Here is a 26686-nt window from a genome sequence, read left to right as displayed (position 1 = left end):
AGCTTAGTTTTCATGATTATTATGTTTCAGATATTTTTTCCATTTCTCTCATTTATTTTTTTAATTTTAATTGTATATTTCATTTTATTTTTTGTTTAAATTCAATTAGCCAACATACAGTACATCATTAGTTTTTGATATAATGTTCAGTGATTCATTAGTTGCGTATAACACCCAGTGCTCATCACATCATGGGGAAAGGGAGGGAAAACTGAATGGGAAGAAATCAGAGAGGGAGAAAAACCATGAGAGACTCTTGACCCTGAGAAACAAACTAAGGGTTGGGGAAAGGGAGGTGGGTGGGGGGGATGGGGTAACTAGGTGATGGGCATTAAGGAGGGCATGTGATGTGTTTCAGATATTTTTTAAGGAAGAAAATAGTCACTGGATATCAAACTTTTACCAGTACATCCAAATTTGCATTTCTTACTTTCTAACTCCAGAAAGACACCAAATATTAAATCCATTTAGACACCAAAAGTCCATTTAGAAAGCATCTAAGCATCTTTTCTAATCTAATGTTCAACAATGAGTGAATCATGCCTATTTTGCCCCAAGTAAATTTCATTGGCTTCTTTCCAAAAGAATGTTTGTCATCAGCTATTCCTATTTCCCCTGCTGCCCCTCTATGCTCAGTGACTTTTCTTGGTGCAACCAATTTTCTAAGCACAAATCTACCATAGCACTAATCATATAAGATTACATTATCTACTAAGTTGTACATCTCTTCCACTACAAGTTCACTGAAGACAGGGTCTACGTCAATTGTCTTTGAGTCCTGGCCCATAGGAGAAGATCAATGCACAGTTCCTGAGCTGTTTTTAAAACTGCTCTGTCTAATCATCCTTTGATGGAATCTCATTCTTGGCAGGGACAGTGCCATTGCTACATTGTAGACAGACTATCTTAGGTTACAGAGTTGACTCCTGACTCAAACATAAATTCATAGGAGTTCTAGGCTTTGAGTGTGAGCCAAGGAACTTGAAGGAAACACAAATAGCCACACAGCAGTGACTCAATCCAAAGGAGTGACAGCTTAAATCACTTCCCCATGTATTGTACCTGTCCTTCTTCCTACCCAAGTGATAGTTACTCTATTAAGCTCCGGGATGATAACAACTATTAAAAGCAAATTATAAGTCAAAAGCCTTTCTTCCCTTTAGCGAGTCATACATCAATAAAGAAACCTCAAAGAAAGAAGAAAGTTCTGTGAACATAGTAGGGTTTTCTAAATAATTAGTTCTTGTAAGGTGTAGGATTTGACATTTTTTCAGTTGATTTACAGGAGTTAAATTATATCCCAAACTCTTAATATAGTTTGATACATTTTACTAACCACACAAAGCTCAAAATCAAACTCTAAAGATATCCTGTCCAATAAAAATTAGCTTCTGGAAGGCAGCTATAAAGGATTAGGTGGAAATGGGCCACCTTTCTGTTAAAGTGGGTGTGGCTCATATCTACTCAGTCTCTCTGACGGTTGAATTGCTCCTGCCTTTTTGTTCAAACAAGCTGACTTTCTGGTAAAGGATACTTTTGTCTTCCTGATTTGTTGTGCAACCTAATGTATGAGTGTGTAACTATAATTGTCATATATAAATGGATACTCCCTGGATTTACAGAAATGCAAGAGGATAATAAAAATGAACTCACATTGGCATTTATAGTATTTAACCTATCAAGCAAATGGTGACTCATTTTTTAAGAGAAACTCTTAAGTAGAAATGGTTAGTATATTTACATTTCTCTACATCTGAAATTTGGGACATAATTGTGATTCACTTGTTCACCCTCTCCTCATACACTTTCATCATGGGTTGCAGGTTCTGCAGGGATTTGGGGCCGACAGCAAAATTGTCTATTGTAAATCTCATCCCAAAATACTCCCTAGATGTCTAGGAATGAGCAGACAATATTAAAGTCTGCCTTATTACTAAAGTAAATTTTTTTTTTATCCAAAGCAAATGGGAAATGAAATGGCATGCTTAATTGAGTATTCTGAATAATTGAAACTACACAAAGGATATTAATTTTAAAAGGATCAAAATATAGCAAAATGCACTCAACACCAAAAAATGCTCTAAATATAATAATTTACATAGTCTCTCCTACTTATTAGCATTATTTGTTATGGTATATGGTTATTTCAATATCTTAGCCTGGTTTCTCAAAAAGTGGAGCCTGAGACAGGGACTTGCATATGGTAGTTGATCTGAGAAAGAGTAAAGAGTAAAAAGAATGAAATGAGGAGGGAGAGTGTTCACCATCAGAAGCAACTCTAGCTCTATCCCATGGGATCTTCTGAGTTATATATCAGAACTGTGCTCCCCTATGACTCAAGGGGGAAGCATTTGTCCATTGACTCCCATCTTACACCAGCTCCAACAGAGTTAACTCCCACATTTCCTATTGCCCATCTGGGAATGTCCAGTGGGTTCCTTCTGGCAGAAAGTGAGAAACCTAAAGTGCTAACTTGAGAAGGGCATGTGTCAAATTACTCCTGAGTAAAGGGGATCCAAATCTGTGTGGAATTCGTCACCACATTGTGGCTGGAATAAGATATGGGCTAAGAGTATTTAAAGTGGTGCATAAATGAGGTCAAATACATCCAGTCATCTGGTGATTTGGATTGAAGATACAGTGAAAGATGATTATTTTTCATACATTTTAGTACTTTCCAGGACCCGGACCTCTTTTTCAACTTATAATGGGGAACCTGAGTCTTTTTAGAAACAGAAGAATGAATACTAAGATTTTATTTCTCTCTATGCTAATCCATGATCATAGAAGTTATAGAGTCAAGATTGAATAATTGGATTATATTTACAGAATAATGTGTTCCTCAAAACAAAATTATTAGTATTAATGTTAAAGATTATGTCCATAAATGTAAATATTTCCTTTTCCTTTTTCTTTGACTTTTAGATATTGCAATGCCGACAGCAGAAAATCTTCTCCATGTTTGTAAGTTCATTAACAAAGAGTTATTTTCTAGTGAAATTTAATTCCCTGAATGGCAAAAAAAAGACCTCCACTTGACAATCAATACGGTGTCCATAAAGATGTAATGGGAAGCCTGCTTTTAGAAACTTGGGAAAAGATGACTGTGGTTGGTCTTAAATTGACTGATATCATTGATTGACTGCTATAAATTGATTTTAAATGAGAAACACATTATTACATGCCATAATGGCAGAGGGGATCTAGGGACAAGCAGTGGTAATTATGAACTTAGGATCTAAAACCAGCTACACATCAGTTTTGAGACCCAGGTCCAACATGTACTAACTGGATGGTTAGTTAGTTTCTCAAACCTTCAGTTCCAAGCTGTTGCAATGACAAAAAAAGCACAACTAAGGTACTTACAAAAGTACACAGCTCATAATAAGCACTCAGTAGATGTCAGTTGTATATTTTATTCTACCTATAAAAACTGTAGGCCTGGGAACTCACTGTGGAATTCTGATCATGCAAGCCAAGTTTCATGTGCTGAGACTTGCATGCAAGCAGCTTGCTTGCTGGCGAAGGCATTCTGCTTCCACTCTCCCACCAGCCGCCCTGGGAAATATGATCCCCAGGGTTGCTGGAACCTGTCGCAGGCTATCAGAGGACCACTGCTCCTACCTGGGCACTGAGACTAATTAGGGCAGCTGGAAATTGCCCTCCAGGGCCCGGTGACACCAACCCTGATGACTCTTACTACCTTTCAGTCATAGCAGAGTTGAGCAACCTGGGCAAAACTTAACCACAAAGCTGTATTAGATTATTTTTCGCTCTGATATATTTTGACTGAACAGTCCTCAAGCTACTTAATAGGACACCTTAAAGTCAGTCATTCCAATTAAAAATTTTAGTACTGATACAATCAAAATCCACAATTAAAAATGTGTCAGGTTGGCAGAAGAGATGTAATCAAAACAGGAATAAAAAGAGCAGTAAGAAAGAGATCAGCCAATTTGTACATCCCCTAGCTAGAACACTAAGGAACCATCCAGACCAGTATTCTGAACTTGACTTGGCCTATCTGAGGTTTTAATTTTACTTTAAATAAATAGCAAGAGGGGAAAGGTAGGCAAGAAAAATCAAACAGGATTAAAGAAAGAATAGAGTTTGGTACATGACAAAGTATATTATAGTAATAAATGATGGAATGGAAGTTAGAAGAGTATGGAGGCTGTAAGAGCTTGGTAGATTCTTTGATGTTTCTGGAAGTATTAGCCATCAAGTCTTCATTATATTCCTTAAGTTCTTGAAATTTGCCATATGACCTCTTCTGATATAACAAAAGCTACAAGGTGCCATGTAAGATTTCAGCAGAGGTAAATAACAAGGTAATATTGCAGAGGTGGCAGCTAGAAGCTTAACAGACACAGCAACGATGAGCAAATGAGAACTCAGAATGGAAATTGATGCATGAATATAAATTAGATTACAATTCTGAACAAAAGCACAAACAGGAAAGTAGAGTCACCCCAGGGAGGCTCTCCTAGCCCACAGAGAAGCATCTTTGTTTTTCTATTTCCCTGAAGGAAGTTGAGTAAAAGCCAACTTCCTTTAGGAGTTGTCCAAACAGAAGGGAGGATAGGGAGGAACCATTATACCTTTGGGTTCTGAGTTATTTGTTTTATCCCCTGCAGATTCCATAATAAGGGAGTGGAAAGAAAGAGAAAAAGAAAAGGGAGTTACATTCAGTGAGTCAAAAGTGAGACTTTCTCATTCAAAAATAACAACCACCTAGGCTCTGCTTCAGTAAGTGGTTTTTATGAAAAGGATGCCTTAACAATCCGAAGTTTAGATTGCATCAGAGAGAACAATCTAGAATCAGAAGCAACATACAAATTTAAGGACTTCAGAGGGCTAGTAAAGACCATTTTAAAAGTCCACATGTCCCTCCCCTGTGCTTCTGATGCCTTTCCACCTTCAGGAACGACTATCTCCAGATGTTACCTTGTCACATCCCTGTGAAGCAATTGACCATCTACCTTTCCAATTAATTTAAAGTTCTCATTCTTGATACAAATACCTTTCTCTAACTCAGAGTTTCCTAACCTTAACACTATTAACATTTTAGGCCAGACAATTCTTTGTTTCAGGAACAGTCCTATGCATTATAGCATTTTTAGCAGCATCCCTGGCCTCTACCTACCAGTAGTGCACACCCCTCCCACAAATTATGGCAACCAAAAATATTTCCAGATATTGCCAAATTTCTTCTGGGGTTAGGGGTGGAATGTAAAATTGTCCCTGATTGAGAACCACTGCTTTCATCGATGTCCACTGCATTGATTATGGCAAGTTTTTCTCATTCTCTAAATGTTAGGAACATACCCATTCCAGAAGTCAAATATTTTTATTTCAAGATGTCTTGTGGGTCATATGACATAGACTTCATTTCTATAAACATTTATCGAGCTCCTTATAAGTGATAGGTTCTCCATGATAGTTTCTAAAAATATATTTTTTAAAAAGATATAGTTCCTGCCCTCTAAAAAATTTAATTAATGAGGCTGACAATCTCTAGTAAAAGATACCATAAATTGTCAAGGAACAAGCTCAGTGCTTTAGTTAGAGTAAGATGACATAGTCAAGAGAATCAGAGAGAGACAGAATTATAGTGAAGCTGTACTATTACTGCAGATTTGCTTTAAAGACTTAAAAGAGTCTAGCAGGTTCTTTGGATCTAAGTTGACATGAGAGCACAGTCCTGATGCAGAGAAGCATATCACTTTGGGAAAGGGCTGGCTCTCTTCATGTGTCATTCTTTTTAGCCAGATGTTGTGGATTGTAACTTGAATGTGAACACATTTCTGTCTACTCTGTCTCTTGTCAATATCCCATTGACATTCACAGCCATTCACTCTTTCTTATGAATGTTTCAGAGCAATCACAACTGCTCACAAAATTAAAAGGCACACATTTCCATAATAACTTAGTAACTCGTTACTGATTATTATCTTCCAAATTCAAACATTTCATTTCACTTGCTTCTTATAACAGATCAGAGCAATGCCATGCAGGTACACGGAGAGTAGATGTGACTGATGAGGATGGGGGAGGAAGATGTCAATCTCTATTTTGAATGAATTCTCAGGAAATCTCATGTCCACAGTTTGTCCTAACTTCTCCAAGACTATGGGCTTTTCCTCAGTTAATCTTATTATGAGAGTTTGTTTACTATAGCAATGCATGCATAAGCAATATCAATATCATTGTATGCTAATGAACTCTATTTTGAGCAGGTTGTGGACAACGAACAATAACTCCTTCTGGCAACAAGATAGTAGGGGGCATGGATGCCCAGGAAGGGGAATGGCCTTGGCAAGCTAGCCTGCAACAGAACAGTGTCCACCGATGTGGAGCCACTCTGATTAGTAACAGCTGGCTTGTCACTGCTGCTCACTGCTTCATAAAGTAAGCTCTGGACCACAAAAAGCCTCGAAGCCACTCATGCACCAAAAGTCTGATACATACCTTTCAAGAATATGGCCATACAACTATGCCTCCAAATGTTTGATATTGTGAAGTATACTCTCAAAATTACTCAATGAATCAGTTTTTTTTAAAAAAGATATATTCAGGCTAGAACAGGATCTGTCAACAGTGGTACTATTATATTTGGTCCAAATGATTCTTAATTATGGGAGTGGCTGTCCCGTGCATTATAGGATATTTAGCAGCATCCCTGGCCCCTACCCACCAAATGCCAGTAGCATGCCCCCCAGGACTGACAACCAAAAATGTCTCCAGTTAACACCAAATGTCTCCTGGAGGACAAAATAGCCCTCAGTTGAGACTCGCTAAGCTAGACTGAATTCAATTTTATAAAGAAACTATAAATCCCAAACTGAGCACTGGTCTTCTATTTCTTTCTCATCATTATTTCATCTGATTTTATTTATTTAGTCATAAATATTTGAATTCATCCTGCATCCTCCCATATATATTATAGTCCGATGTGAAATTATTATTTCTTTAAAGGATATATTATTGCACCAAGTGTTTGCTTTGTTTTTACCCTTTTGTTTGAGGTTTCATTTTACTAATTTCTATTGGCTTTATGTAGCACTTACTGGTTTTATTTTTAAATAAAAATCCCTCTTAAACTTGAGACTTTGAAATGTTCTAACAGCACTATTTTTCACTGCTTAGTATACAAACCCTTGATTAACAAATAAGAGCAAAAGTCAGAAATATCTTCCTATTTATAGTTTTTAATGATTATAAAAGAAGATTTAGGCTATTTCCTTAATTTCCATAAGTTTACTCTGTCCCATAATCTTGCCCACTTTTTATTTAATCTTACTATCTTGTCTTATCATATTTATCTTTCTAAATACTCTTGAGACTTTCTGGACAGATAAAATGAGTTCCCATGGCTTATCTTTTAAAATATATCTTATGAAGAAAAGATAAAAAATAAAATATAGCTTATTGAATATTCAAAGTTTATTCATGTTATTGTTTTTATTTTTTCTCTTACATATATCTTTACTTTTGTATGTTAAATGCACTACAGGTATTCAATACTTATCTAATTGTTTTAAAATATATAAGATATTAATTCCTACAACTCTGAAATACAGGATTTTTAATAAATAAATCTATTTTCTTTAGGGCCAGGGATCCCAAAGAATGGAATGTTAGTTTTGGGATTCTTTTAAGTGACCCACAAGTACAGCGAAGTATCAAGGATATTATAATTCATGAAAACTACCATTACCCCGCACATGATAATGACATTGCTGTTGTGCATCTGTCCTCACCAGTATTATATACAAGCAGCATCCGAAGAGCATGTCTTCCAGAAGCTACTTACACATTCCCACCCAATTCAGATGTGGTGGTCACTGGATGGGGAACATTAAAGTCTGATGGTGAGTTCCTAACCTTCCTCCACTACATGGTTTGAATTTGAGTTTTAGGAGTTAAAAAAAAACACTCCAAATCATAACTAAACCTGAGAAATACTTTCTCTAGATCATTTTAAAGAGGATAATGTGCAATGGATTGAAAATTATCCTCAACCACATTCATACAGAAACTACAATTTCATAGAGCTTTTACCATAATTTCCCTTAAATTTTTTGTAGTTTTTGTAGAAATGCATTATTTGAAGAAGTAATTCATTTTCCTCCATTTTATTCATTCATTCATTCTATAAATATTTACCTTGATTACCACCTTTATTCCAAATACAGGTCTGAGTGGTTTGGATATATTAATGAATAAAATAGGTAAATATTCCTGCCCTCATAAAGCTTACATTTTTAGCAAGAAAAGACAATAACCACGAAATATAATAAATATTTGTTTTATGCAGGTAAGTACTAGACTAAACAAACAAGACTGCAGAGTATTGGACATTTTTGATGAGGAGAAATGAGTAACTCTAAGTGACAAGGCAATGCATCCCCATGATCTTAATAATGTAAAGATTTAGTAGCTATTTCTGTTCATAAATGCATCTGAAAGTACAAAAAAATAAATCTAAAATTAATTCTAAGATTCAGAATTACTGTAACAGCAGAAAATCTTAAAATGATTATAAAATGTATGTTTCTGGAATATGAATTTTTCATTTTGTTTTCTAAGGTTACTAAGAAACTAAGAAAGGAGACAAAAGTCTAATTAAAATGTATGTTTTACATTGATTTGGAAATTATGCATAGTATTAGGTACTAATAAACCTAGTCAGAGATATTAATATTAACTTAGCAAAAGTTGTATAATTTTCTTCCTTTAGGAACAAGTCCTAATATACTCCAAAAAGGACTAGTGAAGATTATAGATAATAAAACCTGCAACAGTGAAGAGGTATATGGTGGTGTGATCACACCTGGAATGCTGTGTGCCGGGTTCCTGAAGGGAAGTGTGGATGCCTGCCAGGTAAATCTGCCTATTCCATTTTCTTCCTTTTTTTTTTTTTTTTTTTTAAGACTTTATTTATTTATTTGACAGAGAGAGACAGCGAGTGAGGGAACACAAGTGGGGGCAGGAGTGGGAGAGGGAGAGGCAGGCTTCCCACTTAGCAGCGAGCCCGACGAGCCCCTCAGATCCCAGGACCCTGGGATCATGACATGAGCCGAAGGCAGACGCTTAACAATTGAGCCACCCAGGCATTCCATTTTCAAGATTTTTTTTCTTGTGGTTTTTAATTCCAATTTACTTGTTCAATTTTCTCAAAAGAAAACATTTTTAGTATTTAATAAGATACTTATTAAGTGGGGCGCCTGGGTGGCTCAGATGGTTAAGCGTCTGCCTTCGGCTCAGGTCATGATCCCAGGGTCCTGGGATCGAGCCCCGCATCGGGCTCCTGGCTCAGCGGGGAGCCTGCTTCTCCCTCTCCCTCTGCCTCTCTCCCTGTTCATGCTCTCTCTCTGTGTATCTCTGTGTCTCAAATGAATAAATAAAATCTTTAAAAAAAAAAAAAAAAAGATACTTATTAAGTTAAAATACTAAAGTGCTAAACCACTCCTACTTATATAAGAAGCTGTCAGTAGGAGTGGGGAAGAGACTAAATTTGGAATAAGCAATAAAGAGATGAATGGAATATTGGCAACTTTAGTTAGATTGGCCCTCTTTCAGTGAGAAGCACCCAACTGAATCCAACACCCAACCTAATGATCATGGAGCTTTCTTAATTGAGGGTGGTTCCAATACCCTAAATATTTAGTTTATTTAACAATGCTCCACGTAGCAGGCACTGTTTTAAGCTCTTTACAAATATTAATTTATTCTAGTTATGATAATTCTGTAGTGTACATTTGTACTATTATAAGCCCTATTTCTCAGCTGAAGAGACTGAGATAAGGAGACCAAGTAAATTGTTTAAACTCACACAGGTATTAAGTGGTAGAACTCGGACTTAAACAGAGGACATTGGGCTACACAGCCTATACTCTGAATGCTACACTAAGCTGCCTTTCCTTATGCTTAATATGCTTCAAACACCTCTGATGCTATTTATAAGCAATAGTCTCAGAGTTAACAAAAGTACTACTGCAGTTATCTAGGCAGGCAGAATCAGTGGTAAATACAGAAAGACCCTATATTTTATTCATTAGTTTTTATGGATTATGAGGGGCCAGACCCTGTGCTAGGTGCAGAGGAGTTAAAAGTGAATAAAGCATTATTCCTGCACTCTAGGAACGAGAAAACATACAAATAAGTACTTGAAATACATAATTATCATCAATAATTACAGATTCCCATCTTTCCAACTGTCCCACTAACCCTATTCTTCAAAGTTATGACAACTTTAAATCCCAGTTTTTCTCGATTTTCTCTCAGTCCATCACCCCTCAGCACCATGACTCTCTTCTAACCTTATGCAGCCTAGAGGTTTTATTATTTCAACCACTCCATTGACAGCACCCTCAGTGACTTCACCATCTTCTACTTCCCCACACCCATCCATGCTAATATTCTCCAACCACAGAGCAACACGACTATTTTATTGGCTCCTATACATAAGCTCCTGAGCACAACTAGAAGAAATCTTGCAGCCTTGTAAACTGGTGTCATATAATCACAGCTGGGTCCTTAACACACTACAGAATTCTTTAATGCATCCTTTATAGTCTATGTCAGCCTTTCATTGCATTATTGAAATGTGTCCCTATATGCCTTTATATTCCTTAACATATGACATTTCCTCATACTAACTAGAAAAAAGAATGAACGAAATCATGAGATCAACTTTAATTTCTTTTCTACATGACAAATTTATATTCGTACTTATCCTCACCTTCCAGGCTCAGGACAAATTTCTTCTACTTTTCAAATCTAACCTTTTGTCTGTATTCTTCATCCCCTCTCTCTCCACACAAATTAGTTACATTAATTTGAACTTTCTTCCATATTTTCCAAACTGCCCCACCCCAATGGGCTCTTCCACATATTCTGCAAATATTATTAGGTCTCTCCCTTAATATATCCTACATCACAGGGTTTTAGGTGAGGCAGCCACAGAAAATTTATGGGGCACTAATTAGGGTAAAGAGAGAAAACAAAGAAAGAAAGATTTTGTTGTTGCTTTGTATAAATATGTAGATATATACATACAAACTCCAATATTTGAGTGTCTTAGGCACCACCAATATGGTATTCTTTTTGTTGACTCCAGTCATGTAAATACAAGTAATGAATCATGTAGTTGAATCATGCTCTTCTAGTCCATCTGCATGGCTATGTTAGGAGAAAGATGCAAACTTGGTTTTCCTTTGCTGCCACTAGCATGTCTCCTGAGGATAACTTTTCAGTATATAAAATGCAGATAGATATATGTGTACTGCAACATCAGACAGTATCGAAAGGGACAGGGTTCCCATCAGCTTATATATTTATGTCTTTTTTTCAACTCCAAATAAAATTTAGTGAGGTGTATATTTGAGTAACAATTTTACAAATGATAGGGTAAAAATTGCACCATCTTTCAAATATGGTACCTAACCCAGTGATTTATCTGAGTTGAGACATGATTGCAACCATATAAAATTTCATATAGAATATAAAATATATATATATATATATATATATATATATATATATATATATATATATATCCTACTCTTTCTTTTTCCCTTTTTGGTCAAATCTCTACAGAATAGTTTACTATCATTGTTCCATATTCTCAACTTAATCACTCTCTAACCCAGTGCTTGCAGACTTTCGCCCCACCAGACCAGTGAAAGTATTCAAGCCAAGATTACTAATGATGATCTAATTGCCAGGCATTTATGTCCAGTGTGCCATTAGAAATAAAAACCTTGGGCTCAGGAAAGAGTTCTGGCTGTACATACATATCTGAAAGTTATTGTCATCTGGGTGGTAAATGCATGAGTTATCAATACAATTGCTCAGATAAACTATATAAAATAAGAAGCACCTAAGTAATAGAACTCTGGTATAGTTTTTTAAGGGGCTAACAGTAAGAGATAATAAAGATCAGAAAAACAAAAAACAATAAGAAATTGGTGTCATGGGATTCCAGGGATCAGAGAAAAAGGGAATAGTCAATAGTGACACATGCCAAAGAGTGAGATAGATGCTGGAAAGAGTGTCAACTTCAACAATTGTTTATTGGTAAAGTTTAGAAGGTTCATTGGTGGAAAGAAAAACCATTTAGGAGAAAGTTGAAAATAAGATAAGAAAACAGAAATTTCAATATAAACTACTACTTCAACCCATTTAGCTATGAAAGGAAGATAATTAGGGCAATAGAGGAGGTCTTAAGATCCAGAAAGGCTGTCATTTTTTTCAGATGGGCAAAACTGAAAAAAAAAAATGTATATGCCTGGCAGGGAAAGACAGTGCAGGAAATGAAGACATATTAGGAAAAGCAAACAAGAGAAGATTATTGATAGAACAGTGCCCTTGATCCAGAGAACAGGTGGAGGGATTAGCCTTGGAAAGAACTAAATACCCCCATTTATCTGACAATGAGTGTAAATACAGATGTGGGCTGATACAGGTAAGCTAGGAAGTCAAAAGAGACAAGGACAAGAAATGGAGAGATGCTATCTATTGTTCTCCACTTTATGAATTTGAAACTAAGAGATTAAATTTTTCAAAATTATAAAATAAGCTTTGTGTACTGTTAGTACAGCCTCTATGGAAAACAGCATGGAGGTTCTTCAAAAAATTAAAAATAGATTACGATATGATCCAGCAATTCCATTTCTGGGCATATACACAAAAGAATTGAAAGCAGGGACACAAATAGATATTTGTACATTTAATCCATAGGAGCATTATTCACAATAGCCAAAAGATGAAGCAACCCAAGAGTACATTGATGGATAAGTGGATAAATAAAATGTTGTACATACATAAAATTGACTATCATTCATCCTTAAGAAGAAGGAAATGCTGACACATGCTTCAACATGGACGAAATTTGAAGGACACTGTGTTAAGTGAAATAAGCCAGCCACAAAAGAACAAATACTTGTATCACTCCATTCAATATTGAAATATCTAGGGTTTTTTCCCCTTTCTCTGCATCTCCCTGTCTTTATTACGGAAGAGAAAAATAAGCAGTATTCATCTTTAAAGTATAGTAATTGTATGTTTCCTTTTTCTATTTAGGGTGACTCCGGCGGACCTCTGGTTGGTGCAGATTATAAAGGCACTTGGTTCCTTGCTGGCATTGTAAGCTGGGGAGATGAATGTGCTCTCCCAAACAAGCCTGGTGTCTACACTCGAGTAACATACTATCGAGACTGGATCTTGTCCAAAACTGGTCTTTAGTGCAGAAGTTCTTTATAGATTAAAGGTTGAAAATTATACCCTTTTAAAATGTGTAATTCCCAAACCACATTTAATTTAGAATACCTTTCTTTATGCACATTTAATGTTGCAAATATAAAGATATACAATTTTAGAACTATGAAATTTTTGTATATTAGATTTTGAAAAAGGAATAGTGACAGCAATGAACCAGGATATATAATTTCCCCTATACTCCTCTCCAGACTGAAGGTAATTATATGAACAAATATGGATTACAGTTCACTAAGGTCTCTACTGATTTGTAGATCCAGGTCCCTTAGGAAATCATAGAATAGGTGTTAGCAATAAACTCCCTTCTGAGTGTATAAATAATCCCCTGGTGAATCACATGGCTGCCACAAGCTCCATATATTGGTAGGTTGTAGCCTAGTGAATTGCTGTATAGTGCCTATAAAAATTTCCAAAGAAATGCTGTCTACCTGTCTTCTTTCCATGCCATGCCAATGCTAAGCTCTTCTCTATTTATGGCTTCCTCACTTTGATGACCCAAAACAGCATGTTAATCCCATGGGGTACATTGAATAGATCCCAATGCTTGTTGATCTGTTCCTAGTTCTCTTTCATATATAAGTGAGGCCAGAAGATGTTTCTCACATACACACATACAGTAGTAAAATTGTCCTCAGACACATGGGCTACATTTCACTACATAGGCTTGAACATGCTATGCAGATAACACTGTATTACGTATCTCCAATCTCTTAAAATTCCTCAACAATATCAATTATCAGCCAGAAATAAATAATATGGAAATTTTGCTTTCCCTTCACTTTCCTTTCGCCCATACAGAAACATTCTAGCTGAGGGCACAGAGGTCTATAAATGCACTGTTTAGGGCTCATGCCAACTCACCACCTAAACAGATCAGTTGGCTTTTATCATGAATATTACCACATGGTCGTACTTTCCCAGACTGCAGTCCAGTCCTTCTCTTTTTCATCACTGACATTCCTACAGCTACCACTAATAGCTTTCATTATGATATAAATTTTGTCCATGGACCCCAAAAAATAATGACGTTAATAATAGTAGCTAACATTTATAGACCACTTACTATGTTCCAGGCACACTTGACATGCATTATTACACTGAGCCTTCACAATGACCTTGTGAGGATGGTTCCCTTGCAGACTTAATTTTTTTTTTTTGTTGGTCAGTCTATTTATTTATTTATTTATTTATTTTATTATGCTATGTTAATCACCATATATTACATCATTAGTTTTTGATGTAGTGTTCCATGATTCATTGTTTGCATATAACACCCAGTGCTCCATTCAATACGTGCCCTCTTTAATACCCATCACCAGGCTAACCCATCCCCCCACTCCCCTCCCCTCCAGAACCCTCAGTTTGTTTCTCAGAGTCCATAGTCTCTATGGTTCGTCCCCCCCTCTGATATCCCCCCCTTCATTTTTCCCTTCCTGCTATCTTCTTCTTTTTTTTAACATATAATGTATTATTTGTTTCAGAGGTACAGGTCTGTGATTCAACAGTCTTACACAATTCACAGCACTCACCATAGCACATACCCTCCCCAATGTCTATGACCCAAACCACCCAGCAAACCCTCAGTTTGTTTCCTGAGATTAAGAATTCCTCATATCAGTGAGATCATATGGTACATGTCCTTCTCTGATTGACTTATTTCGCTCAGCATAATACCCTCCAGTTCCATCCACGTCATTGCAAATGGCAAGATTTCATTCCTTTTGATGGCTGCATAATATTCTGTTGTGTATATATACCATGTCTTCTTTATCCATTCATCTGTCGATGGACATCTTGGCTCTTTCCATAGTTTGGCTATTGTGGACATTGCTGCTATAAACATTGGGGTGCACGTACCCCTTCGGATCACTACATTTGTATCTTTGGGGTAAACACCCAGTAGTGCAATTGCTGGGTCGTATGGTAGCTCTATTTTCAACTTTTTGAGGAACCTCCATACTGTTTTCCAGAGTGGCTATATCAGCTTGCATTCCCACCAACAGTGTAGGAGGGTTCCCCTTTCTCCACATCCCTGCCAACATCTGTCATTTCCTGACTTGTTAATTTTAGCCATTCTGACTGAGGCAAACTTAATTTTATAGATAAGGAAACTGAGATAGAGAGAAGTGAAGCCCAGAGTTTATAATTGGCTGAGCTGCAACTCAAAATCAAAGGACTGGATTCCAGAACCCACACTTTAAACAACTATGCTCTGTTATGTGATATGGTTATAACTAAGGATCTACCTAGCATAGTATTCTAAAATGTAATATTTGTCAAGACTGTATAGATGAATTAATACAATAACTTTATTATCTGATGGATTTTTAAAATATTTTGACATATATCAAGCTATACATTTATAAGAATTAGTATTCCTACTTTTTAATTTTTTAGAAATTAAATATTTACAAAAAACTACATGGATATTGGTCAGGATTCATTGTTGGTCACAAGTGAGAGAAACCCAATTAACACTAGCTTAAGTGAAAAGAAAACATTTTCAATTCATTTACTAAAAATCTAGGGATCTACAGTGGCAGAACTGAAGCTAGTTCTAGGGGCTCAAATAGTATCTTGACCTCTAGCCCCATCTTAACTTTTCCCTCCTCTGTCTTCATTCATGGCCAGTGCTACCTACTGAGGTGGTAAAGATCTGCTCCCTGGCTCTACCATTAGGTTTTCTTTAGTGCAAAACTAACAGTTCCACAGATATACAGCCCTCCTGCCCTCTGGTTCCAGCAAAAAAATAAATAAATAAATAAATAAATAAATAAAAATTCTGAGGATGCCTATGATGGACCCAGCTTGGATCAGTGTATCCCTCTTGGTGGAGGAGGGTGGGGGGTGGGAAGATTTGATCAATAGCCCTCAGAGCAGGGAGGGGCATTTCAAGAAAAAAAAAATGCTAGCAGACAAAAAATAATGGTCATCTATTACCCAGTGCAAAATGTGCTATCCTTTAAATCAATACAGTATTATTCTAAATTACATTACCTCACAACAGATTCTATATTTTCATGTGTTTATTATCTTAACTACAGATTTTGCATAAAGCACTATCATGCTATGCATATTCTGGTATCTTAGAAAAAAAGCAAGATGATTTAAGTCACCAGTACTCTTTTTTACCTACCTTCTTTGTGTATAGAAAGTGCATAATATTCCTGTGGGGGGAAAAAGTACAAATACTTTTTATTTTGGAAAATAATTTGACATGAAAACAGGTATGTTAAGTAAACACATTTAAGAAATCCGCCACTTCCAAATAGGGTCGGTTTAAGTGAATTGACCTGCATAATGGTACACTCTATGATGACAGACTTCCTTTCCCTCCTCTCTACAAGAGAGACTGAACAATAGGGAAACCAGTTAGAATGGTGCCTGCCCACTGGGGCAACAATGTTGTTAACGCCTGGGTCTCTCCAGAGTCAGGCATTCCTGCTCTAAAACAGTATCTGGCAAGAGTTAATGATGAGACGTTGAGATAATAGTGAAAACTCATTACACTGAATATAAATAAATAAGTTATTACCGTTTATTAAATAGGTAAGTTAAGTATTATACAATAACACTACAAGTAAGTACTGTATGTTGAAGGCCACTTTTTCTGTCAATTCCTCCTTGCTGCTAAGTAGTAATATTTTAATTAATTTATAAGGTTCACTTCCCAGTTGGTTTCTTCTTTTGCCTGTTTAAACTCCATGCCTTTGTGCCTGCTACTATCTGTTTATGCCACTGGAAGATGCATGTAGCATTGTTCACACTCTTCCTGACATAATTTAACTTCCTTCAGAAAATCTTATAGGTTAAGTGCAAAAAAGCTGGCTTCCTCAATGATTTTCATCAAGGCTTTTCACCAAGTAAACAGTACAAAACAAAAGCAAAAACCTTTATAGATAGTTTATTCTTTATTCATTTTCAAGGATCCTCTTGTTAAAAAAGAGAGAGAGAACCATATGACATACATATTCAAGTACTAGAAAAAATAGTCTTGTCACATTTTCTTTTAACCCCTCACTATGTGGGGGTTTTAATATAAATTCACATTAATTCTTTTTCTAAGAGGAAATTCTTTTTTTTTTTAAGATTTTATTTATTTATTCATGAGAGAGAGAGAGAGAGAGAGGCAGACTCCCGGTGGAGCAGGGAGCCTGATGCAGGACTCGATCCCAGGGCCCTGGGATCATGACCTGAGCCGAAGGCAGATGCTTAACTGACTGAGCGACCCAGGCATCCCATAAGAGGAAAATTCTTATTCATATAGTTCACTATAATTCATACAGTTCAAATGACATTTCTTAAAATTTTTTCATATTAAAAAAATGTAAAATCTGTATTATAGACTCTCAGTCTATAATTTCAACACCTAGAACTCTGATACACAGAAATATTTGTTAAATAAATCAATGAAAGGGCGCCTGGGTGGCTCAGTTGGTTAAGCGACTGCCTTCGGCTCAGGTCATGATCCTGGAGTCCCTGGATCGAGTCCCGCATCGGGCTCCCTGCTCGGCGGGGAGTCTGCTTCTCCCTCTGACCCTCCCCCCTCTCATGTACTCGCTCTCTCTCATTCTCTCTCTCTCAAATAAATAAATAAAATCTTTAAAAAAAAAAAAATAAAAAAAATAAAAAAAAAAAAAATAAATAAATCAATGAAAGAATGAATCAATGAGTATATCTTGGAAACTAGCTCCTATGACTGGATTAAATAAGGCATATCCAACAAATGAAAATACAACATTTTAATGAATAGAAATCTGTGCATAATAAAAGAAAATAACAGAAAATGATTTTGAAGTTGACAGAGAACTTAAAAACCATGTCAGGAATTTTACAGGTAAGAGCTGAGACCCCAGAGGCCTAAGAGTCACACAAGAAAATGGGGATCACTTGATTCCCAATGTTGTGCTCTTTCTTCTCTATTATATTCATTATGAAAATGTAGATTAAATTCCATTACAAAGAATGCTATTGCCCTCAAATGCTGATTTCCTAGAATGTTTTTTGAATAGATTTTCTAGTGTAAGGGACATTATTGTTGCTCCACTCAGATCCCTCTAATAGACACAGACATTCCTCCATCCATTGTTGAGCTACTCTCTTCTGAGAAATGCCCTGTTTATGGGAGCTACCACCCAAATGGGCCTGAGAAGTGATACCTCTCCCCACCTAACAGGTGGGCCTCAGCCAATGGGTAACTGAGGCAGGAGTACAAAAACTCAGACCCCTACCCAAATGGTGGGCAAACCGTGGTGCCATTTACACTGCAGTGCTCCATGTGGGATTGGGCTAAGGCTGGAGTCCAGCCAAAGCCACATTTGCCTGGCTTCTTCCTCTGCCCTATCTTGCTTTCCTCACTCTCTTACAGGCTTCCCCTTGGAGCACTTCCTCAAACCATCTCCAGCTCTGATTCTAGGGAACTCAGCCTAATACATTAGTTGGTTTCATTTTCAGATTAATTAGTTAGGGAAAGCTGTATTTTTCCTAAAATACATGAATGTGTTTTTCTAATACAATAAATCCACTATAGTAAACCCAACTGTATCTTTATTGTTTCAGAATATCTTGCCTAAATCTCATCATTACAAGCATGATGTTTCCTTGTATTGTACTTATAAGGTTAGATGCAGGTGGTTTAAGCATCTAAATGTAACTATACTGATTTTTGGACATGGTCTGTGTTTAACTGAACCCCTGTTATCACTTTGGTTTCTTTTTTATTCATCTTATTTTCATGGAAGTATAATGCAAAAACATTTCCATAGTAACTAACCATATCCTGGTTTGTAGAATTCCAGTTAATCAAGTTTTGCTACTCAAAGACTTTTAAGAGATTTTTATTTGTTCCTATGGGTGCTTTGATGATCTAGTTAAAAAATTCTATATAACAAATAATACTATATCACAGATATAGACCCCTATCTATGAAATTACTCTTTATAATAAAAGCCTTGAATATATATATCTGCATTATAGACCAGGGAAAATAAATTGGAGAAGGGTTATTTACAAGCTTCCTATTATTACTCTTACCTTCAAAAAATAATACTAGTAAGTTTCAAAATTATACATTCTAGCAAAATAATCACAAAAACATTCCAGATAAAAGACAGTAAAATCATCTATTGGAGTAAAAATCCTTTTCAAAGATCTTGTTAAGTAAGTACAGCATCTCTGGGTATCAATTCTCTTTCAACCTTAAGTCCTAATGATTAAAAACATAATATTGATTTTTATAAAAATCAATTTTTAAAAACTCTGTTTGATTAAAAATTATCATAAAAGAATTAATGTCATTGTCATTAACTCCAAAAGGAATAGGTTATGTCTTATGGAGCCGGAAAGATTGCTGAGTGGTTTTTGTGAAGTGGCAAAGCATAGGGTTAAGAGCCAACTTACCTGGATTCACACCCTGGTTCTACCACCTAATTTGCTGTGTGAAGTTAGGTAGCTTCCCTGACATTTCTATGCTTCAGTTTCCCCATTTATAGACTCAGAATAATAATAGTATTTACCTCAAAAGGTAGTTATAAGGATTAAATGACTAACTAGCTACAAAGCACTTAGAATAGTTCTTGGCACATAATAACTTCTATATTGGTATTTGTTAAGTAAAATCTTAATTTACAAGAGGCTAACATACTTGAAGAATGGGGATAACCATTTATTTCATATTACCTCCTCCTGTTAAAGAAATATAAGTTAGAAAAACAGGGGAAAATACTAAAATGAGAATTGTTTAAGTCAGTGTATTCTTATTCTGGTGGAATATTCTGTGTAGATTTGTGATACATTATTCCCATTATTTTATTAAGTAGGAATTAGGAAATAGTTCAATTTTATAAACAAAGAGAAATTTCCTATGCTCTCTCTAGAAGTAGCATAGGTAGTAAAATAAATTTTAAAAGCATTTCTTCACTATTTTCCCAGAAAAAAATACTACATATTTAAATATTTGTGACATTAGATACTAATTATTTCTAAGCTAACTTCAGTGGCACTCAAAACTGCCATGGGGTTCCTGGGTGGCTCAGTTGTTAAGCATCTGCCTTTGGCTGAGGTCATGATCCCAGAGTCCTGGGATCGAGCCCCACATTGGGTTTCTTGCTCTGCGGGGAGCCTGCTTCTCCCTCTCCCACTCCCCCTGCTTGTGTTCCCTCTCTCGCTGTCTCTCTCTCTGTCAAATAAATAAATAAAATCTTTAAAAAAAAAATGTACTTCTGCCATGTTGTTATACCTCACTCTGATATAGAATGGAATTAAGTGTTGGAAATCTATTTAATTCTGCTACCAAAAATATTAAACCTTAACATACTAGATGGTATGGGGCACATAACAGAATTTAAAGCAAGCAATAGTGATGATTTTTTATAAATGCCTACTGAAAGGAGAATCAGGAAATTATAAAAGGAAATAAACCACTCTTAGAAACATCAGAGCCTTTATAGAAACACTTTTAAAAGAAGAAAAAGAAGGACTTTGAATGAATAGTGAGTATGTTATATAGGAATTAATATGAGAGCCCAGTCTTTTAATTAATTTTATGGAAGCCCAGTCTTACTGAAACTTAATTTGAATAAAAATGGATAATGCCAATAACCACATATACTTTCTAAATTATATTTTGAAATTTAATTTATGTTATTATACATTTGCATCACAAATTCTTAAAATTATTGGAGATGTAGCTTTCAAATGTCCAAAGCTCAAAAAGATGAGATTAAGATGTGTTGTATTTTAGGGCGCCTGGGTGGCTCAGTCGTTAAGCATCTGCCTTCGGCTCAGGTCATGACCCCAGGGTCCTGGGATCAAGCCCTGCATAGGGATCCCTGCTCAGCGGGAAGCCTGCTTCTCCCTCTCCCACTCCCCCTGCTTGTGTTCCCTCTCTCGCTGTGCCTCTCTCTGTCAAATAAATAAATAAAATCTTTAAAAAAAAAGATGTGTTGTATTTTAGAATTGAATTACTTTATGAAATAGAAATGCTAAGTGTGTCAACAGAAAACTATCAACAAAAGAATAAAATTAAAATTATACTATTTTCAATATACAGCAGCCCACATGAAGTTTATATGCACAAAAATATCTCAACATAATATGATTATTAAATGTCTGGAAATATCAGGTATAATGAACTTTGTCTAGCCTTTCTTCAGTAACTACAAGTATAGTGCCTAAGACATAATGTTCAATAGATGTTGAATTAACTGAATTATTGAAATAAAAATGATCACCCTTGCTTTATTAGCTCATATTTAGTTACATATTATTAATTATAATTAAAACAAAAAAGATTAATATTTTCAGTATTTAGTGAATATATTAATTTTGACAAATAAACGTGATCATTATACTTCTGCTTTTTCATTCACTTCATAATATTGATATTTTTTTAATCTGATCTCTAATATCTTATGTAAATTTTCAGCTATAATATCCTATCATTTACCTCTGACACAGCTATACTGAAATGAGAACTATAATAATGTCTCATGGCATGATTCTCCAAGTAAGATACACTCTCAGAAAATGAAAGTGAATCTTCCCTTTTCAATGCTATGTATAACCACTCTACAGTATGGAGGTTCCTCAAAAAGTTGAAAATAGGGGCGCCTGGGTGGCTCAGTCGTTAAGCGTCTGCCTTCGGCTCAGGTCATGATCCCAGGGTCCTGGGATCGAGCCCCGCATCGGGCTCCCTGCTCGGCGGGAAGCCTGCTTCTCCTTCTCCCACTCCCCCTGCTTGTGTTCCCTCTCTCGCTGTGCCTCTCTCTGTCAAATAAATAAATAAAATCTTTAAAAAAATAAAAAAAAATAATAAAAAAAAAGTTGAAAATAGAGCTACCATATGATCCAGCAATTGCACTACTCAGTATTTACCCCAAAGATACAAATGTAGGGATCTGAAGGGGTACGTGCACCCCTATGTTTATAGCAGCAATGCCCACAATAGCCAAACTATGGAAAGAGCCAAGATGTCCATCGACAGATGAATGGATAAAGAAGATGTGGTATATATATACAACGAAATATTATGCAGCCATCAAAAGGAATAAGATCTTGCCATTTGCAACGATGTGGATGGAACTGGAGGGTGTTATGCTGAGCGAAATAAGTCAAACAGAGAAATACATGTATCATATGACCTCACTGATATGAGGAATTCTTAATCTCAGGAAACAAACTGAGGGTTCCTGGATGGGGGGGTGGGGTGGGAGGGATGGGGTGTCTGGGTGATAGACACTGGGGAGGGTATGTGCTATGGTGAGCGTTGTGAATTGTGCAAGACTGTTGAATCACAGATCTGTACCTCTGAAACAAATAATGCAATATATGTTAAGAAAAAAAAAAAAGAAGAAGATAGCAGGAAGGGAAGAATGAAGGGAGGGAAATCAGAGGGGGAGACGAACCATGAGAGACTATGGACTCTGAAAAACAAACTGAGGGTTCTAGAGGGGAGGGGGGTGGGAAGATGGGTTAGCCTGGTGATGGGTATTAAAGAGGGCACGTTCTGCATGGAGCACTGGGTGTTATGCACAAACAATGAATCATGGAACACTATATCAAAAACTAATGATGTAATGTATGGTGATTAACATAACAATAAAAAATAAATAAATGCTATGTATAATTTAACATGGCTTAGAAAAAATTGAATAGCTTTTAGAATTTGTTCCTCATTTTCATGGCAATTTCATGGAAACACTTCTCATAATTAATAGTCCACTTTCCTTCCTCAAATCCTTCCAATTAAACTGGAATGAAAATTCTCCCCCTTTTACTCACCTCATAGTCATCACAGACACTATCATTCTTGGTTAAATGAAGTTAAGTCATGTTTTGAAAAACGGGAAAAAATATATATTCCTCTTCTCTGATAGTGTGCTGCCTCTATCTTTTCTTCCTGCTAGAAGCAAAATGTTCTACCAAATATTTTTTATTAATATACTTCTCTTTTATTTTTTTTATTATTATGTTATGTTAATCACCATATATTAGTTTTTGATGTAGCGTTCCATGATTCATTGTTTGCGTATAACACCCAGTGCTCCATGCAGAACATGCACTCTTCAATACCCATCACCAGTCTAACCCATTCCCCTCTAGAACCCTCAGTTTGTTTCTCAGAGTCCATAGTCTCTCATGGTTCATCTCCCCCTCTGATTTCCCCCCCTTCATTCTTCCCCTCCTGCTATCTTCTTTTTTTTTTTTTTTTAAACATATAACATGCAGAAGAATATACTTCTCTTTTAAAAGATACCCAAAGGATACAAACATTGTGATCCGAAGGGGCACCTGCACCCCAATGTTTATAGCAGCAATATCTACAATAGCCAAACTATGGAAAGAGCTCAGATGTCCATCAACAGATGAATGGAAAAGAAGATGTGGTATATATATACAACGGAATATAAGGCAGCCATCAAAAATGATGAAATCTCACCATTTACAACAACATGGATGGAACTAGAGGGTATCATGCTAAGTGAAATAAGTCTATCAGAAAAAGACAATTATCAAATGGTTTCACTCATATGTGGAATATAAGAAACAAAACAGAGGATCATAGGGGAAGGGCAGGAAAAATAAGATGAAATCAGAAAGGAAGACAAACCATAAGAGACTCTTAACTATAGGAAACAAACTGAGGGTTGTTGGAGGGGAGGTTGGTGGGGGGATGGGGTAACTGGGTGATGGGCATTAAGGAGGGCACGTGATGTGATGAGCACTGGGTGTTATACACAAACAATGAATCATGGAACACTACATCAAAAACTAATGATGTAATGTATGGTGATTAACATAATAAAATAATAAATAAATAAATAAATAGAAGACCTGCCTTCTTCTATTTTTTTAGTCTTACTGGTAAAGAGATGTTAAAAATCTATTTTTGGCTCCTCTGGGTCACTTCCAAACTGCCATCTCTGTTTCTCACCTCAGAATTTAGACTTGCAATCCAGAAAAGGCTGAGCAATTGGGTACAAGAAGAGGATGGAGAAGATAATATAAAGAAAAGCAAAGATACCATGCTTGAGGACCAACTCAGGTCATGAAACAGAGATTCGCTCTTCCCTGGAACTGCCTGGGTTCCTGTTGGCTTTCTAGGAATTGTATATTATGAAAGAGGCCTCTATTATTTAAGAGAGTCTCTTTTTCTTGCAACAAAAAGGACATAATTAACATGGCATCAAACTTCATTCACCCTCTACTTCACCTATCCACTTTCATGGCCACACCCTGTACTTTCTTGTTAATCAGAACAAGTTCACATCTGGAATCTTAAATTCAAATTTCTATCTACATCCTCCTAGGTTTAAGACTCCCTTACTCCATTATAACTTGTTTTCATTCCATCAAGATTCTCTTTTCTTGACCCTCCCTCTTATTTCAGTCTACCCCACCTCCACCCCTTTCATAGATCCACTCCCTTCCCTGACTCCTAACTTCCCTAACTTCCTTCAACCCTAACTCCTTAGTGCCTTATTGCATAATCAGCTTCAAGGGATCTGTCCTCTTGTCTTTCTGCAACATCTGCCCTAGTCTCTTGACTGTTCTCCCTCTCTACTGGTTCCATCTCTAAATCTCTAAACATCCTCAAGACTTACGTATCTGTTCTTAAAATTCTTTTTTCTTTATGTCCACTTCCTCAAATTTCATGTGTTCTTCAATAGCCATTCTCACCACAATCACCAAAGCTACTCAAGGCAAATCATCAGTGACCTCCCAGCTGTCTCATCCTACTAAGTCTCTTTGGGCTTTTTCCTGTCACTAAGATATTTGATGTATGGATCGCTCCCTCTCTCCTGAAATTCTCTCCTCCCATTACTTCTCTGACATTACCGTCTTCTGGTTTCCTCATTACTTTACAATGTGGGAAATGAATGTGAGGAAGGGTTTCTGTCCCTAAATGAGAGGCAAAAGGCAAAATATACTTCAGTATAATCAGATTTTATCATGAACAATTTTTCCTTTCTTCTTTTGGTTTCTGGGCCACATATAAAAGCTTTTCCAATTTGTAAAATCTACCCAAGAGTTACCTTGTTTTATTTGGTTTCAGGCATATGGCCCTGCTAAGATTAACTGACATGATGTGTATGCAAAGCCTTTTGAGTTCTTCAGGATAATGAACTGTTACAAGGAACCTCGTATAGCTAATATAGAAGGTACAAATTTTATGGTCACAAATCTCAGATGTAAAAAAATGTCTTTTTAAATATTCTATATAAACATAATTTCACTATCTCCCCTAAACCCTCAACAGCTGAGAACTCAACAAATAGTATTTCTTTCAATCTGTTGTGAAGTTCTGGGTGAAAACACTATGTTTTTTAATATTATAAACATTTTGTTTGTAATACAGTTTAACTTACTTGGAAGCTCTAGTGGGAATTTGTTTTTCTTTAACTTTCTGGTTTTACTTACTGATTTTTATGTACAGGCAATCCTTACTACTTGCAAATTCACCTATTTGTTAAAATCCATTTGTAACCCCAAATCAATATCCACAGTGCTTTTGTGATTATTCCCAGACACATGTTTACACAGAGTGGGGAGAAATTTGAGTGGCCCGATGTGCAATTCTCATTATAGCTTTCATACTATAAGTAAGCTTCCTTTCTATAGTATATTTAGTGCCATGTTTTTTCATAGTTTTGTGCATTTTGTTAGTGATTTCACTGTATAAAATGGCCCCAAACAGAGTGCTGAAATGCTGTCCAGTGTTCCTAAGTGCAAGAAGACTACGATGTACCTTACAGAGAAAATACATGTATTATTTGTTAAAGATGTATTTATTTATTTATTTATTTGACAGAGAGAGAGAGAGAGACAGAGCTAGAGAGCACAAGTAGGGGGAGCGGCAGGCAGAAGAGAAGCAGGCTTCCCCCACCACCACCCCTCCCCGGGGCAAGGAACCTGATGTGGGGCTCGATCCCAGGACCCTGGAAATCAATAATCCAGTACATCCAGAAAAAGGAAGAGAACATTTGCTGATATGAACATGTGGCTGCTCTCGAGAGTCCTAAAGCGTAATCAGTGTGTGATGAAGCCATGGAAAAAGTGGAAAAGTGGAAAAATGTGTGGATTCATGAGATGAGGATTAATTTTTTAAAAATATGGTGGACAGCCTTGTTCTGACAGTGAAAGCCAAAAAAATAAAAAATAAAAATAAAAATAAAAAATATGGTAACTGACCTGCACAATTCAAAAGGCCATATGGTGTGAAAAATGTCCAACTTGCAGGTGTGGCAATTTCTGCATATCAGGAATCTTGGGAACAATATTTTAAATATCTGCTAAGTGTTACACAGGAAAAGGGTTATGTGAAAAAGCAGATTTTCAATAATGAGACTCCTTGTTTTACAAGGGTGTTGGCAAATGAACATATATATAATGCAAATGGTTG

At 36.2% G+C, this 26686-nt stretch overlaps 1 protein-coding gene across 1 annotated transcript in view; it reads left to right on the top strand.

Annotated features, from left to right (window-relative positions):
- LOC144381237 (transmembrane protease serine 11C-like) overlaps positions 1-13251 on the top strand; it is a 60663-nt gene extending 47412 nt beyond the window's left edge. Inside the window, exons 6-10 of the mRNA XM_078068175.1 lie at positions 2926-2964; positions 6240-6411; positions 7615-7874; positions 8744-8886; positions 13090-13251. Coding sequence (XP_077924301.1) covers positions 2926-2964; positions 6240-6411; positions 7615-7874; positions 8744-8886; positions 13090-13251 — 776 coding nt within the window. The remainder of the gene's footprint in view (positions 1-2925; positions 2965-6239; positions 6412-7614; positions 7875-8743; positions 8887-13089) is intronic.
- Positions 13252-26686: the final 13435 nt, after the last annotated feature.

Source organism: Halichoerus grypus, chromosome 3 (genome assembly GCF_964656455.1).
Source record: "Halichoerus grypus chromosome 3, mHalGry1.hap1.1, whole genome shotgun sequence".
Lineage (NCBI taxonomy): Eukaryota > Metazoa > Chordata > Mammalia > Carnivora > Phocidae > Halichoerus > Halichoerus grypus.
The sequence above is the reverse complement of the archived record's forward strand: the minus strand, read 5'-3'. Positions and strand labels throughout refer to the sequence as shown.